Genomic DNA, 17,147 nt, shown 5'->3' with positions numbered 1-17,147 from the left:
CACACGTACCATGAACAGGTACAGTGACTGGTGGTATTAAATATCACACTGCGTGCACTCACGTGGGTAGGTGGGTGCACTGAACAACAGGTAGGTATATGCAGTGATGGGTATTACAAATGTGTACCTGTCACACACACGTACCGTGAACAGGTACAGTGACTCGTGGTATTAAATATCACACTGCGTGTGCTCACGTAGGTAGATGGGTGCACTGAACAACAGGTAGGTATATGCAGTGATGGGTATTACAAATGTGCACCTGTCACACACACGTACCGTGAACAGGTACAGTGACTGGTGGTATTAAATATCACACTGCTTGCGCTCATGTGCGTAGGTGGGTGCACTGAATAACAGGTAGGTAGGTATATGCAATGCTGCTGGGTATTACAAATGTGCACCTGTCACACACACGTACCATGAACAAGTACAGTGACTCGTGGTATTAAATATCACACTGCGTGTGCTCACGTAGGTAGATGGGTGCACTGAACAACAGGTAGGTATATGAAGTGCTGGGTATTACAAATGTGCACCTGTCACACACACGTACCGTAAACAGGTACAGTGACTGGAGGTATTAAATATCACACTGCTTGCGCTCATGTGGGTAGGTGGGTGCACTGAATAACACGTAGGTAGGTATATGCAATGCTGCTGGGTATTATAAATGTGCACCTGTCACACACACACGTACCGGGAACAGATGCAATGACTGGTGATATTAACAATGCATGCGCTCACGTAGTTAGGTAGGTAGGTGCACTGAACAGGTGCAGTAATTGGGATGGGATTACAAATGTGCAGCTGCCTGTCACACACACAGGTAGTCACTGAATGTGCTGGGCCTGGCAGTGGCACAGTAGAAATTACCACCAAGAGGCCAAAGGCCAGCTGCGACTGACTGACAGGGCTGTATATAATTACTGCAGGCACACAAGTGAGTAAAATGCCTGATGCTGCCTGCATTTTATAAGGGGGGAGGGCCGTCAGGAGGGAGTGTAGCCTGATTAGCTACAATGTGCCTGCTGACTGTGATGTAGAGGGTCAAAGTTGACCCTAATGATGTACTATGGGGGTGACTCGAACTTCTGGAAAAGTTTGCGGTTCTCCGCGATCGCAAACCCCAGAAGTTCGCCTGGAACCGTTCGGGCCATCTCTACAGTTCAGTTGGATTATCATTTTTATGGTGAGCTACTGGTAAAATAGTATTAAAGTGATCCTTAAGTCTAACATAAAAAATGAGATTTACTCACCTGGGGCTTCCCTCAGCCCCCTGCAGCCGATCGGTGCCCTCGCAGCCCCGCTCCGATGCTCCAGGACACACCGGCGAACACTTCCGGGTTCGCCATCACCGACCGACAGGCATGAAAACGCGAGTGATTCTTCGCGTTCCCAGCCATAATATCGCCCCCTATGCTGCTATTGCGGCCTCCTGGAGCATCGGAGCGGGGCTGCGAGGGCACTGATCGACAGCAGGGGGCTGAGGGAAGCCCCAGGTGAGTAAATCTCATTTTTTATGTTAGACTTACTGATCACTTTAACTGCTATAAAAGTGTGGTGATTTAGGAGAGCTTTTAATAAGCTCTTGTGATTCACATAGTTAAAGAAATGTATTACTGATGGGGAACTATTTTAAGAAATGTGAATACGTTTCCTTATCTGGAATGTGAATATATACGTACCCCAGCTCACCACATCACCATCTTATGTTCTGTGTTGTATTTAATAATATGCTCTACTAATGCACATGTGGACGTTCTATTTAGATTTGCAAGGGGCACTTGGTGAAAGTTGGGCCTAGGGTAGTGAAATGTACAAATCCGGCCCTGGATACGGCCGGAGGGGGCTGGAGGACACCCCAAGTATGTACACATTTCTTCTATCCCCCTTCTCAGGTTCCCTTTAAAGCAGGGGTAGAGAACCTTGGCTCTCCAGCTGTTAAGGGACTACAAGTCCCACAATGCATTGCAGGAGTCTGACAGCCAAAGTCATGATTAATAAAGGCAAATGCATGCTGGGATTTGTAGTTTTATCACAGCTGGAGAGCCAAGGTTCCCTACCCCTGCTTTAAAGCATAGACCACTGTAGGGATGAAGTAATCATTTATTAGAAACGAAGTTGCTCTTGACTTGCAACTGCAAAAGCAAAAAAATTGTCACTTTTTCTCATCTGCTGTAATAATCTGTTTTGTTGCTGCAAAATTAACGTGACTACGCTGTGATATGACTGTGTTCTTTAATGCTGACAGATACAATGATCCGAAAATGTGGGCAGCATACCTAGGCACCCCTTTTCTTAATGGGGTGGAGGGAAGAGTGGAGAAGATTTTCCGGATCCACAAGCATCCTTTCTACAATGTCTACACGCTGGATAATGATGTGGCCCTACTGGAGCTGCCATCATCCCTCTCCTTTACTAATCTAATTAAGCCTATATGCCTTCCAGATATCAGTCACATCTTCTCAGAGGGAACCAAATGTTTTATAACGGGCTGGGGATCTACTAAGGAAGGAGGTAATCACACACCAGCTCAACTCTGATCAATTTCTATGTAAAATAATGCAAATCAAGTGTTCTAATAAAGTGCAAAACTCTAATTTGTTGTTTACAAAAAAAGCTCAATCCCTTCCATTTCAGCTCATATGATGTTAGGATTAACATCAAACATTTCTGCTTGCTTTGCTTATTTTTGTCCATGTGCACAAAAACGTGTGTAGCCACATACTCGGAAGTCAAACCCTGCTGCCAATCACTAGATAAGTGTAGGTATTAAAGATGAGTAACATGGCCTCCTGCTTTGCATAGCTGACTGCTCATGCAGCAAGATGGGAAGCATTCCATAAAAACATATATGGGAAGCAGTGGGGCCAATCACTGCACTCCCTCAGTAGCAGGGAGTGCAGTAATTGGCCCCAATGACGGAGCTATGGTCCCACGCACAAGACCATTGGCTCCTATTAAAAAAGAAGCAGGGAGCAGCAAGCGGCATGATTGGGGGTCTGGGGCAGCGCCCCCTGTCTGATTGGAACTTGGCTCTCCAAAGCTTTGTGGCTACTTCCTATTCATTGGAGCTGCGTGGTTGGCTGCAAGTATGTATTTACAACACTGGAGGACACAGGGATAGAGGAAGGGGGACACAGAAGGACATGGGGATAGAGGAAGGGGGACACCGGAGGACATGCAGACGGTAACGGGTATAGAGGAATGGGGACAGGGACTGGAGGACATACAGTGGCATGCGAAAGTTTGGGCAACCTTGTTAATCGTCATGATTTTCCTGTATAAATCGTTGGTTGTTACGCTAAAAAATGTCAGTTAAATATATCATATAGGAGACACACACAGTGATATTTGAGAAGTGAAATGAAGTTTATTGGATTTACAGAAAGTGTGGAATAATTGTTTAACCACTTGATGACCCAGTCTTTACCCCCCCTTAAGGACCAGCGCTATTTTTTGTGATCTGTGCTAGGTGGGCTCTGCAGCAACCAGCACAGATCAGCTGGCACGCAGAGCAATCAGATCGCCCCCCTTTTTTCCCCCCTATGGGGATGATGTGCAAGGGGGGTCTGATCGCTCCTCCTGGCTGGCATGTTGCAAGGGGGGGGCACCTTAAAGCCCCCCTCCGCGGCGAAATTCCCCCCTCCCTCTCCTCCTTCTCACCCCTGGTGATCCGGGCTGCACAGGACGCTATCCGTCCTGTGCAGTCAGTGACAGGCTGTCCCCTGTCACATGGCGACGATCCCCGGCCGCTGATTGGCCGGGGATAGCCGATCTGCCTTGCGGCGCTGCTGCGCAGCAGCGCGGTACAATGTAAACAAAGGAGACAAATGTCTCTTACGTTTACATTTAGTCTGCGAGCCGCAATCAGCGGCTCGCAGGCTATTCACGGAGACCCGCTCTGTGATCTAACAGGAAACGGCCGCTCGCGCGAGCGGCCTCTCCTGATTAATTAGCGAGGCACCTGGCGACGCAGATCTGCGTCGCTGGTCCTCCAGCTACCACTTTGCCGCCGCACGGTATGAGTGTGCGGTCGGCAAATGGTTAAACAAAATTAGGCAGGTGCATAAATTTGGGCACCACAAAAAAGAAATGGAATCAATATTTAGAAGATCCTCCTTTTGCAGAAATTATAGCCTCTAAATGCTTCCTGTAAGTTCCAATGAGAGTCTGGATTCTGGTTGAAGGTATTTTGGACCATTCCTCTTTACAAAACATCTCTAGTTCATTCAGGTTTGATGGCTTCCGAGCATGGACAGCTCTCTTTAACTCACACCACATATTTTCAATTATATTCAGGTCTGGGGACTGAGATGGCCATTCCAGAACGTTGGTGTTTAGGGTTGTTGTTTTGTTAAATGATCCAGCCCTGGCGCAGCTTCAGCTTTCTCACTGATTCCTGGACATTGGTCTCCAGAATCTGCTGATACTGAGTGGAATCCATGCGTCCCTAAACTTTGACAATATTCCTAGTCCCTGCACTGGCTACACAGCCCCACAGCATCATAGAACTACTACCATATATATGTAGGTAGCAGGTGTTTTTCTTGGAATGCTTTGTTCTTTTTCCTCCACGCATAACGCCCCTTGTTATGCCCAAATAACTAAATTTTAGTTTCATCAGTCCACAACACCCTATTCCAAAATGAAGCTGACTTGTTCAAAAGTGCTTTAGCATACCTCAAGCGGCTCTGTTTGTGCTGTGGGCGGAGAAAAGGCTTCCTCTGCATCACTCTTGCATACAGCATCTCCTTGTGTAAAGTGCACTGAATGGCTGAACAATGCACAGCGCCTCCATCTCAGCAAGCTGATGTTGTAGGTCTTTGGTGCTGGTCTGTTGGTTGAATCTGACTGTTCTCACCATTTGTTGCTTCTGTCTATCCGAGATTTTTCTTGGGCTGTCACTTTGAGCATTAACTTGAACTGAGCCTGTGGTCTTCCATTTCTTCAATATGTTCCTAACTGTGGAAACAGACAGCTGAAATCTCTGAGTCAGCTTTCTGTATCCTTTCCCTAAACCATGAGGGTGAACAATTTTTGTCTTCAGGTCATTTGAGAATTGTTTTGAGACCACCATGTTGCTACTCTTCAGAGATAATTAAGGAGGGAGACTTACAACTGACCCCCTTAAATACTCTCTCTTAATTGGATTCACCTGTGTAGGTAAGGGGTCACTGAGCTTACCAAGCCAATTTGAGTTCCAATAATTAATTCTAAAGGTTTTGGAATTAATAAAATGACAACAGTGCCCAAATTTATGCACCTGCCAAATTTTATTCAAACAATTATTGTGCACTTTCTGTAAATCCAATAAATTCATTTCACTTCTCAAATATCTGTGTGTTTCCTATATGATATATTTAACTGACATTTTTTATCATAACAACCAACGATTGGTACAGGAAAATCATGACGATTAACAAGGTTGCCCAAACTCTCGCATCCCACTGTATACTTTGGTGCAGGTCTGAAGATGTATTATTCAGACTAAAAGACCCACTGACTTTTCCCCCACTTTTGAGAAAAAAAAGGTGTGTCATATAGTCCGAAATACAAAAAATATGGTAATTCATGGTGAATTCTATGATGTCTAACCTCTACCACTGGGCAGCGTTGCAATATGAAATTAGGCTATTGTCGTCCAAAACGCTATGAGGTTACATTTTATCCTGGTTCCATAGGAAGCAGATTAGCAGATAATAGTATAGTGTAGCGTTGTTGACATAGTGTAGTTTAGAATTGTATATAGTGGTGATCTTTGTATAGATTCTTACAATACAGAAATATATAAATACAGAGGGGCTGCAGAACACAACAGGAAAACAGTATTTATATATTTCTTGTGGAGATTGGGGCTCTCCATTGCTGCGTGCATGCTTTGCAAAAAAATTGCATTAAAGTTGGTTTGTGCTGCTCACCCCTTGGTATTTGCTTACAATACAGAGTAGTATATATTACTATATACAATTATAAAAAAAGTATATACACACTACACTATATACAACTTTTATACTATATACACGCCACACTATATACTATACATAAAACATTTTCTTTACCCTTTTCCGGACCAAGGTAGTTGAAATCTACATCCTGCATGTGTCAGTGCGGATCTGACAGGACGTAGACTTCAACCCGCTACCGCCGATCGCACCGCTCTGTCCCCGCCACAGATCACTCGCCCTGCCATCTATACGACGGCAGAGCTGTGTGAGCCGGTCAGGAGCCGATTTCATTAGCTCCTGACCCTGTCATCACTGTAAGCCAATCCCATTGGCTTACATTGATTGACAGCATCAGGAGCCAATGAAAACGGTTCCTGACCTGCTCGCACAGCTCTGCCATCATAGTGACGGCACAGAGGGACCAGCAGCGGGGACAGAGCAGCAGGAGTGGTGGATCTTTGCGCCATTTCGTCGGTAAGCGACATTACCGTACTAGCAGTCTCTGTTCCTTAAAGAGAACCCGAGGTGTGTTTAACCACTTGATGACCCACCCTTTACCCCCCCTTAAGGACCAGCGCTGGTTTGATTGATCTGTGCTGGGTGGGCTCTGCAGCCCCCAGCACAGATCAGGGTGCAGGCAGGGAGATCAGATTGCCCCCCTTTTTTCCCCCCTATGGGGATGATGTGCTGGGGGGGTCTGATCTCTCCTGCCTGCTGTGGGTGGCGGGGGGGGGCACCTCAAAGCTCCCATCCGCGGCGAAATTCCCTCTCCCTCTCCTACCTGCTGCCTCCCCCTGGTGTTCCGGGCTGCACAGGACGCTATCCGTCCTGTGCAGCCAGTGACAGGATGTGGTCTGTCACATGGCGGCGATCCCCGGCCGCTGATTGGCCGGGGATCGCCGATCTGCCTTACGGCGCTGCTGCGCAGCAGCGCCGTACAAATGTAAACAAAGCGGATTATTTCCGCTTGTGTTTACATCTAGCCTGCGAGCCGCCATCGGTGGCCCGCAGGCTATTCACGGAGCCCCCCGCCGTGATTTGACAGGAAGCAGCCGCTCGTACGAGCGGCTGCTTCCTGATTAATTAGGCTGCAGCTGGCGACGCAGTACTGCGTCGCTGGTCCTGCAGCTGCCACTTTGCCGACGCACGTTATGAGTGTGCGGTCGGCAAGTGGTTAAAGAATGTTATCTGGGGGCGTGGCTTGACGCTGCTGGAAGATGGCTGCCTAATCTCCTCTCTCCCGCTCAACAGCCGCTAAAGCTTGCTATTTGGCCGATCCAACGGGCTCCTAACAGATATGCCGGGTACCCGTAGTCAGCAGAACACACCGGCAACAGGCAGAAGCAATCCCAAGAAAGCAGGAAAGACTTTACCGGACATATTCCGATCTCAAAAGGACCACGCTCAGACATCCAAGATGGCGCCTGACAAAACCAGAGAAGGACAGGCTCAATCGTCGCCAGATTCCTCACCTACTGACTCAGGCAAACTCTCGGGCAAACAGCAGAGATCCCCTACTCTCGCCGACCTACAGCTATTTGCAGACGATATCAAGGCATCCATGTTATCTGCAGTGTCGGAGGTTCGAGCGGACGTCGCCGCATTAGGTTCCAGACTGCAGACCTTAGAGGCGGCCAACACTCAAACAACCTCGCAGCTGAAAAAGCTAGCTAAAACCTCTGACAAGCATACATCCAGGCTAACAGACCACACTAGATACCTTGAGGATTTGGACAACCGCGGCCGCAGATGTAACATCAGACTGAAAGGCCTACCAGAATCAGTAGCTCCTGAAAAGATCTGTGATGCACTCTCAGCCATCTTCAATAACCTGCTGGACAGGCCTGCGGACTCCGAGATCGCCTTTACCCGCGCTCATAGAGCCTTGCGCCCGCGGAGCAATGACAGCGAGAAAACACGAGACGTCATCTGCTGCCTGGAGTCGTTTCAGCTAAAAGAGAATATCATGAGGGCAGCACGAACACAAGACCAGATCCTGTTCAACGAAACGCCCGTTCAATTGTATCAGGACCTATCCGCTATTACTTTAGCGAAGCGAAGAGTCCTAAAACCTCTCCTGCAAGCAATCAGAAAGAAAGGCCTGCTGTATAAATGGCGTTTTCCATTTTCACTGTCTGTCACATCTGAGGGGAAGACATACACTTTACGTGCAGCAGCCGACCTGAAAGACTTTTGCAGCGACCTGGATATCCCTGTGATTGACCTCCCGGACTGGGACGGAGACCTAGCATTCCAACGACCGAACACACAGGCATCCGGGTCCTCTCAGCGCCATCCACTGAAAAACCAGAAGGCATTCCACCGCTCCAGAAGCAGAGATTCGGAATCCGGAACGGAGACTACTCACCTCCGCCGTGATTCCTCCTCATCGGCGGAAGATGGCTAATCTACACCTGTGCTGCAGATCTACTGCATCATTCCCCAGCAAGTAAAGGCGCTGTAAGCGGTACCTTGCTTTGGATCCGGTAACTATACTGCTTTGCATGGTCTTACCTGATATGCCAAGCCCATTTACCTCACCCCTGTTTGGATTGCATTCTACACACCTGGGAACAAACGGTCCCGACTGCCCTATTCCTAATGGCATTGTTGTCCCCCCTCTGTTTCATTCCTTAACCCATAAGACATTTGGTTCTTCCCCTCCACCGCATAGAAGCTGCCGTTCCCCCCCCCCCCCCCCCCCTCACATGGATCAAGTTCACCGACACTTTCTGGGGCCATGTGGTGGCCCGATCACTCAGAGCATATGACATTCGGTATTGCATTTAATATGTCCTATAGCTAATACGGAAAGACCACATCGTTCTCTTTTATTCTAGCATGGAGCTATGACACGCTTTCTGTGAGATATCTGGGTCTATCCCTACTATGTGCTAGTGTGATATGTTATTGATTTTATTAATATTGTGCTAGTTGGGTCATAGGAAGTACTGTGTTGTTATGTTTTTCTTCATTCCCCGGCTTATCTCATTATTTCTCTCATAAGGTCATATCCGTATGCATGCCCTTCCCTTAGCTCCTCGGTCACCAATTCACCTCCTCTAGCTTACTAGGCCACTTAGCCATCCAAACTGCCCCCTTTGCCTTATTCAGTGACAGAGGACGAGGTAAATTCCACACTAAGCGGGGGTTTATGTCTTAAATAATTTTCAGCATAATATACTGACAGCCTCGCATATAAACTTATCTACTTATACCCATCTCAGTATAGAGCAATTTAGGCCAGAGCTTGTTTCTCTTAGAGGGGGGTAAGTCCCGGTGGGAGGGGGAGAGGGGAGGGAGGTTCCTGCAATCATTCAATAGGACCCCCTAAACACACGCACAGGGGTCGGGCTGTTGAATCTTTATAATCTAGACCTGTTTATTCGGTGGATTTCCTCCCCCTACATGAGATCTCTTTTGGATTCCCTGGGGGCCAACACGTGGGGCGCCTACTCTGAAGGTGGGGGTGATCCAGTAGGGGGGACTCTAAGGGGAATGCAATCTTAGGGACCTTTTCTTTCTTAGGTACGGACTGAAGATCAAACTGCGGTCTTGGCGGGGGCTCTGACGTGCTCCCTGGTGGGCCCCCCCTTCTCCGCACCTCGCTTTCGTGGGGGTCGGGTTGGGGCCCGCCCGGGGGCATGGAGCCCCCACTTTATAACCCGTTGGTTCAATTTCATAAGTTTGTTTTCTAACATGGCGGCCAGAGTGGAATATGAACGCGAAGTGTCACTCCCAAACATACGGAATTTCCCGCTTGTGGTAGTGTCTATTTGCGGTCATTCTCTGGCGGTGTCTTTCATCACCCCCACCCAGTGTGTGACTTATACACTGACTACACATATCCCACTTTAGGAAGTGTGTGCGGCCCCCCAAGTCGCACACACGTGGGAATTATTTCCTAAAAGCTATCTTTGTCTGTTTATATCAATACGTATGTTGGTCCACCACGGGGAGGACCTCTCTTCCTGTTCTCCTCGCTTCCTTTTTCTCTCTTCCTTTGGCCTCTTTTTCCTTCTCTCGCTCCTTTCTCTATCCACTACTTCTACGGGGATAAATCTGGGTTGTGGGGGGCTGGAACTACCAGCAGGACAGGCAATTGTGATAATGCACACGCATCGAGCAAACTGGAAGCTGGTCTCGTTTAACGTGAACGGTCTTAATACACCGGAGAAAAGATCGATTATTTTTGACTTCCTCCATCATCAAAAAGTGCAGATTGCTTACTTACAAGAGACTCACCTACGAGCTAACCATATCCCTACGAGATTTAATTCCCGTTACCCGCTGGCTTACCATGCCACATCGCCAACTACTAAAACTAAAGGAGTCTCTATCTTTCTACATCGAGATATACCGTTCACGTTGGACGAGTCAGTGTGTGACCCGGAGGGTCGTTATCTTTTTATCAAGGGGAAAATTGCTAATCACACAGTCACCATGGCTAATGTATATGTCCCCAACAAGCACCAACCATCTTTCTTATCCTCCACGCTAGCCAAACTAGCTGCTTTTACCAGTGGTGTACTAATTGTAGGAGGAGACTTTAACATCCCCATTAACCCTATCCAAGACTGCTCTAATGGTTCAACCACCCTCTCATACGCGGCCTTACGGCGAATCAAATCCCAATTGCAGAGCCTATCCTTAATGGATCCCTGGAGGATATCCCACCCACAGGTGAAGGACTATACCTTCTTCTCTGCCATTCATAATAAGTATTCAAGGATCGACTATTTTTTTTTGCCACAGAGAGACCTATCTCTAGTTATCAATACTGATATAGGTAACAGAACGATCTCAGATCATTCCCCGGTCTTTCACACCATATCCACCCCTGATTCATCCACGAAAATTTGGAATTGGAGATTAAACCCAAATCTCCTGGCAGAGGCCGGTAGGAGACAATTAGTCTCGGAGGCCCTTGACGATTACTTTTCTATTAACAACAACCAAGCAACATCTAAACTCACAACATGGGAGGCACACAAAGCAGTAATTCGGGGACACTTCATTAGGATGGGCTCTAGACTTAAGAAGGAAAGGACAGAAATGACCGTCAAATTGATGGCAGACATTAACCGTCTGGAACGCGCCCACAAACTAACCTTAGCCTTAGCAAACCTAGAAGAACTTAATAAAGCTAGAAGTGCTCTTGACAAACTCCTATATTCTGAAGCTAGACGGAAGTTAATGTCCGTCAAAAAAATATATTACGAGCAGGGCAATAAAAGTGGCAAATACCTTGCCCGTGCCTTGAGGAAAAGAACCCTGCACATGAATGTCACATGCATTACTACCAAAAAGCAGACCCAGGTCTTCAAACCGAAGGAAATTGCAGATGAATTCAAGTCATATTATGCTTCCCTATACAACTTGCACAATCATAGCCAATCACCCGAACAACATAATATCAGAACCTCGGCCATCTCCAACTTTCTCGCCCAGTATGCGACCAGCTTACCCTTAGACCAATCAGATAAGGAAGATCTGGAATCCCCTCTCACGGAGGACGAGTTCCAGGTTGCAGTTGGATCTCTGAAGCCAGGCAAGGCACCAGGCCCTGACGGCCTCACGAGCCAATACTATAAAGCTTTTAGAGGCACTCTAGCCCCAGCGTTTGTGAACGCCTTCAACTCGATTACCCCTAACACCATTCCATCCATTCAGTTTCTAGAAGCCCACATAGTAGTAATTCCCAAGCCAGATAAGGACCCTGCACAATGCCCCAGCTACAGACCTATTTCCCTTTTAAATTTAGACGCCAAGATCCTGGCCAAAATACTAGCTAACCGCCTACTCCCATTTATCTCTAGACACGTCAACCCAGACCAAGCTGGCTTTGTCCCTGGTCGTGAAGCAAAGGACAATGTCATGAGGACAGTAGGCATCATGTCCTTCGCCAAAGTGAGGGGGGTTAAAGCGTTTCTGCTTTCAACTGATGCAGAGAAGGCCTTTGACAGGGTCACTTGGGATTATACCCGAGCGGTCCTGTCAAGGCTGGGAATCGGGGACACTATGTGCAACCTTATTGGATTGTTATACACTAACCCTTCTGCAAAAATTAGAGTCAACGGCACCTTCTCAGACCCATTCAAGATAACAAACGGGACCCGGCAGGGATGTCCCCTTTCACCACTAATATACATACTCACCCTGGAGCCCTTTCTAAATGCTGTTCGTTCAGATCCGGATATCCATGGTATCCCCGTAGGCCCATCAGACCATCTGGTAGCTGCCTTTGCTGACGACCTACTTTTCTTCCTGCAAAATCCAATGATCTCTATCCCCAATTTAATACGCAGATTCACGGAATTTGGCCAATTATCTAACTTAAAAATTAACTTTCAGAAGTCACAGGCCCTAAACATCTCGCTTGACGATAGCATAATACAGACTTGCAAGATCAGCTTCCCTTTCCAGTGGTCCCAAAATCAACTTAGATACCTGGGCATTAATATCACCTCTAACTTGAAAAACCTATTCTCTGCAAACTTTGTCAAACTAGACTCGACATTAAAAACTGATCTCGCCAGTTGGGGTGCCCAGCCCCACTTGTCATGGTTTGGGAGAATATCTTCCATTAAAATGAACCTCCTGCCCCGTATCTTATACATAAGCCAGTGTATCCCGATACATCTCCCTCCTACCTTTTTGAAAAGTCTACAAGGGGCAATCAACAAATTCATATGGGGCAACAAACCCCCACGGATCAAGAGATCCACACTCACAGTCCCAAAAGACTTGGGTGGGGCTGGGCTCCCTGACCTCCAGAAATATCACCTGGCCTCCCAGCTAAGCAGGGTGGTTGAATGGGCCGTGGCAGAGAACCCTAAACCGTGGGTTATAATTGAGCAAGAATTGGCGGGTATCCAGGCCTCCGCCCTTGGATGGGTGGATATCCCACGTAGAGTGCAGACAACTTGGCAAAACCCACTCATGGAAGCCACTATCAAATGCTTCAGAAAACATGCCACGTCCCTAAACCTTGTGAATCTATCAGGCCCACTTACTCCCCTAAAAGACAATCCAGCATTTAAACCAGCGGCAGATATACCTTTCCTCACATTTTGGGACCCCCACCATCCCCCTAGGGCGAGAGATTTTGTGTCTGCAGGGAAAATCAAAACACACCAGGAAATGGTTAGGATGAGAGACATGACACCTCTTTCCAACTGGCAATATTTCCAAATTCGACATTTTATGCATTCTATACTCAAAAGGGGGAACTGGGCATCGGCCCTAACCCCATTTGAAAACTTAATAGTAAGCCCAGCGCCACACAGACACCTAATCTCTGCTACATACCAGATCCTGGTGAGCGCCACAACTCCAGATAAATTTGGTTATCAGGAGGCGTGGGAGAGAGACCTGGGACAATCCCTTGAGGAAGAGCAATGGCAGAAAATCTTCAGTCTTAGTCATAAAGGCTCCCTGAATGCAAATACCCAAGAACTTGGGTTTAAAATACTATCTCGTTGGTATAAGACTCCACAAATTTTGCACAGAATCTTCCCCTCATCTCCGGACTCTTGTTGGAGATGTGGGGCTGGTGGGTGCGATATCCTCCATATATTTTGGTCCTGCTCTGCTATTGTCCCCTTTTGGAGGGAGGTTCACCAACTAATGGAAGCAATCACATGGGACAAAATCCCCTTTCGCCCAGACGTCATGCTTCTTCATAACACCTATGAACCCATTAAGTCATACAAAAAATCAATAACTATTCATCTGATCAATGCTGCTAGGGCAATGATTCCCCTCCACTGGAAGTCCCCCAATGCACCGTCCATGAAATCATGGATTAAGAGAATTGAATTTATCGAACACATGGAGCACCTAATCCTCTTATCGCACGAGCGATCTGAACAATATACCAGGACGTGGTCGGTCTGGACGGACTTCCAGTGTTCAGATACCTACAAACGTATCATGGACCCCAATTAACGTGGTCTCAATCAGAAGACAGCATCTCTTTGCCTAACTTATTTCTCTTTTCCCCCCCTATTTCTACATTGATATCTCCTATCTCTGCTTTACTGCTCAATCTTTACCTTCCTTTCCTTCCCCGTGGTGGCACAGATGTATACCAGCAGTTAACGTGATGTTTATATAGAATTATAGTTTAATCTCCCGTTCTTCAATTTTCAACATGATCTCTATAAGGAAGCCTAATAGGCGACAGTTCTTATGCTTCGGCACTTGCATGGCATTGTTATATTGTATGCTCTGTTCAATATTAAGTTGGTGATGTCTGTTTATTGCTTTTCAATTGGCATTCATATGATGTTGTCTATATATCTTTCAATAAAACTTAATTGTTTAAAAAAAAAAAAGAATGTTATCTGCATACAGAGGCTGGATCTGCCTATACAGCCCAGCCTCTGTTGCTATCCCAAACCCCACTACGGTCCCCCTGCACTCTGCAATCTCTCATAAATCACAGCCGTGCTGTGAGGCTGTGTTTATATCTGTAGTGTCAGTCTCAGCTGCTCCCCCGCCTCCTGCATAGCTCCGGTCCCTGCCCCCGTCCCTTCCCTCCAATCAGCAGGGAGGGAAGGGATGCAGGCGGGGACTGGAGTTCTGCAGGAGGCGGGGAGAGCTGCAGACTGACACTATAGAGATAAACACAGCCAGCTCTGACAAGCTGCTTGTCAGCAGCGTGGCTGTGATTTATGAGGGATTGCAGAGTGCAGGGGGACCTTAGGGGGGTTTGGGATAGCAACAGAGGCTGGGCTGTATAGGAAGATCCAGCCTCTGTATGCAGATAATATTCTTCAAACCCACCTCGGGTTCTCTTTAAGGGGGCAGAAACTGCTGGTAGTTAAAGTGAATCTGAAGCTAAAAGGAACAAACAAAAAAAATAAACACATAAAATGCTTCTATGGCTTTCCTAATCTTCATTGACCCCTCCGCTGCGGCATCCGTCTTTCACTTCCATTCATATACAAGCGTGGCAGCACTGCGCAGGTACCAGTAACATGAAGCCAGTGCATGAGCAACTCTGTCCTACTGTGCAGACTGTACTTTGTGGCTGCGCAGTGTGGCAACACTTGTACACAGGGGCACTATATTTGGCAATATTGAAAATCTTTAGAGTATCACAGTGCAAGAACAGAGGGATGTAAGAAGATCGGGGAAGTCTCTGGACTATCCAGAGCCTTCCCTCTACTGAGCTCAGCTGTCTAGTTTTTTGTTTTTGACAGTTCAGTTACAGTTTAAAGGACAACAGTAGGGAGGCTGCCATGTTTTTTTCCTTTTGTGCCTGGCTGTCCTGCTAATCCTCTGCCTCTAATACTTTTAGCCATAGACCCTGAACAAGCATGCAGCAGATCAGGGGTTTCCGACATTGTCAGAACTGACAAGATTAGCTGGATGCTTGTTTCTGGTGTTATTCAGACACTACTGCATTCAAATAGATCAGCAGGACTGCCAGGCAACTGGTATTGTTTACTGTGAAATAAATATGGCAGCCTCTATATACCTTTCACTACAGTTGTCCTTTAAGCAAACGAGGGTCATCCAAAAGACTCTTTATTCACATACTAATAATTAGTACTTTATTCCAGTATTTTATGTAGTGTTAAATGCTGGTGTGTGCATGCAACATTTCTATTTGTGTAAATCACACAATGTAACAGGGGTATAAAATGTAAAAAGTGCATCACAGCTTTATTTATAATTGCGGTTAAAAAAAAATCCATATGTTAAAAAAAATAACTTGTTTTCCTTCTCCCAGGTCCAATGTCTAAAATAACTTGTTTTCCTTCTCCCAGGTCCAATGTCTAGACAACTGCAGAAAGCCTCAGTCTCCATAGTAGGGGATCAGACCTGCAAAAAATTTTATCCCATTCAAATCAGTCCAAGGATGCTCTGTGCAGGCTACATGCAAGGTGGTGTTGACAGTTGTTCAGTAAGTATTATTAACTGCTTTCTGACCGCATTGGTTGAAATCTACATCCTGCAGGTGGCTACGCGGCTCTGACAGGATGTAGATTTCAACTTCCAAGCGGCGTGCTACCGTCGATCGCATCGCTCTCCCCGCTGCAGTTTATTCACTCTGCCGTCTATATGATGGCAGAGCTCTGTAAGCCGGTTAGGAGGCAATTTCATTGGCTCCTGACCACGTGGTCACTCTGAGCCAATCATATTGGATTACATAGATGGACAGGGTCAGGAACCAATAAAAAAGACTCTTGAACGGCTCACAGAAATTTGCTGTCATAGTGACAACAGGGGGTGGGGCCTGTGGCGATGGGAGAGCGGCGGATATGTGCTGCAATTCATCAGTAGGCACCATTTTGTGGTACCATCAGTCTCTGGTCCTCAAGGGGCCAGAGACTGCTGGTACGCAAGGGGTTAAAATAATGTTATTTTATTAATTTATACACAGACCTGCTGCTTATCAGCAATATGAAATTCAAGATTTGAATGCTCCATTTGCACACTTCCAAGTCTGAAAAGTTTGTTCATCTCACAAAAATGCTGCAGCCACAGCTAGATATGGCATAATAACTGCCTTAGGCACTGCTAAACCTTGTTCCAGCCCTGGTGGTGACATCTCAAGTGATATGAACTGCAGGCCCAGAGTCATTGATAAGGCCATATGTTTTTGTTAGTTTAGAAAGGTATGCAGATGTCTGTTGCATAATGCTCCTTCCAGTGGCTCCCCACATTCATGCTGACATAAGTTGTGCAAAAAGCTGACATGTCAGATCAATGACAAACATTCAATATATTTTCATTAGATTTGATAATTATATGGAATGTCATGTCTAATCTATTACGGATATTAAATAGTGTATAGGTACCCTAAAGGTGCATGCACACACGCACCTGACTGTTGCCCTTAGATTGTGCACCAATCATCTGGATGACAGTTGTAGGCATAAGCATAATACAGACACAACTCTTAAGGAAATTTTAAGTGAAAATAAACTTATGATATAATAATTTGTATTTGTAGTACAGCTAAGAAATAGAACATTAGTAGCGCAGAACAGAGTCTCATATTGTATCCAGTACAGGAAGAGTTAAGACACTTCAGTTGTTATCTATGCAAAAGAGCTTCTCTGAGCTCTCTGACCAAGCTTAGTTGGCTACAGTGCTGTTTTCTGAAGCACTTATCTCTATCTGTCTCTCAATGTTTGTTTGTTTAAGATTTTACTGTAGGAAAGTTCTAAAGGTTATTAG

The 17,147-nt window shown here is 46.4% G+C and overlaps 1 protein-coding gene across 4 annotated transcripts in view; it reads left to right on the top strand.

The window, feature by feature from the left end:
• TMPRSS9 (transmembrane serine protease 9) overlaps positions 1 to 17,147 on the top strand; it is a 394,042-nt gene that overhangs the window by 361,416 nt on the left and 15,479 nt on the right. For all 4 annotated transcript variants that reach the window (XM_068233739.1, XM_068233736.1, XM_068233737.1 and 1 more), the window contains 2 exons: positions 2,255 to 2,520; positions 15,731 to 15,867. In XM_068233739.1, coding sequence (XP_068089840.1) covers positions 2,255 to 2,520; positions 15,731 to 15,867 — 403 coding nt within the window. The remainder of the gene's footprint in view (positions 1 to 2,254; positions 2,521 to 15,730; positions 15,868 to 17,147) is intronic.

Source organism: Hyperolius riggenbachi, chromosome 1 (genome assembly GCF_040937935.1).
Source record: "Hyperolius riggenbachi isolate aHypRig1 chromosome 1, aHypRig1.pri, whole genome shotgun sequence".
In the NCBI taxonomy this organism is placed as follows: Eukaryota; Metazoa; Chordata; class Amphibia; order Anura; family Hyperoliidae; genus Hyperolius; species Hyperolius riggenbachi.
Note: the sequence above shows the minus strand (reverse complement) of the source record. Positions and strands in the feature narration are given on the sequence as shown.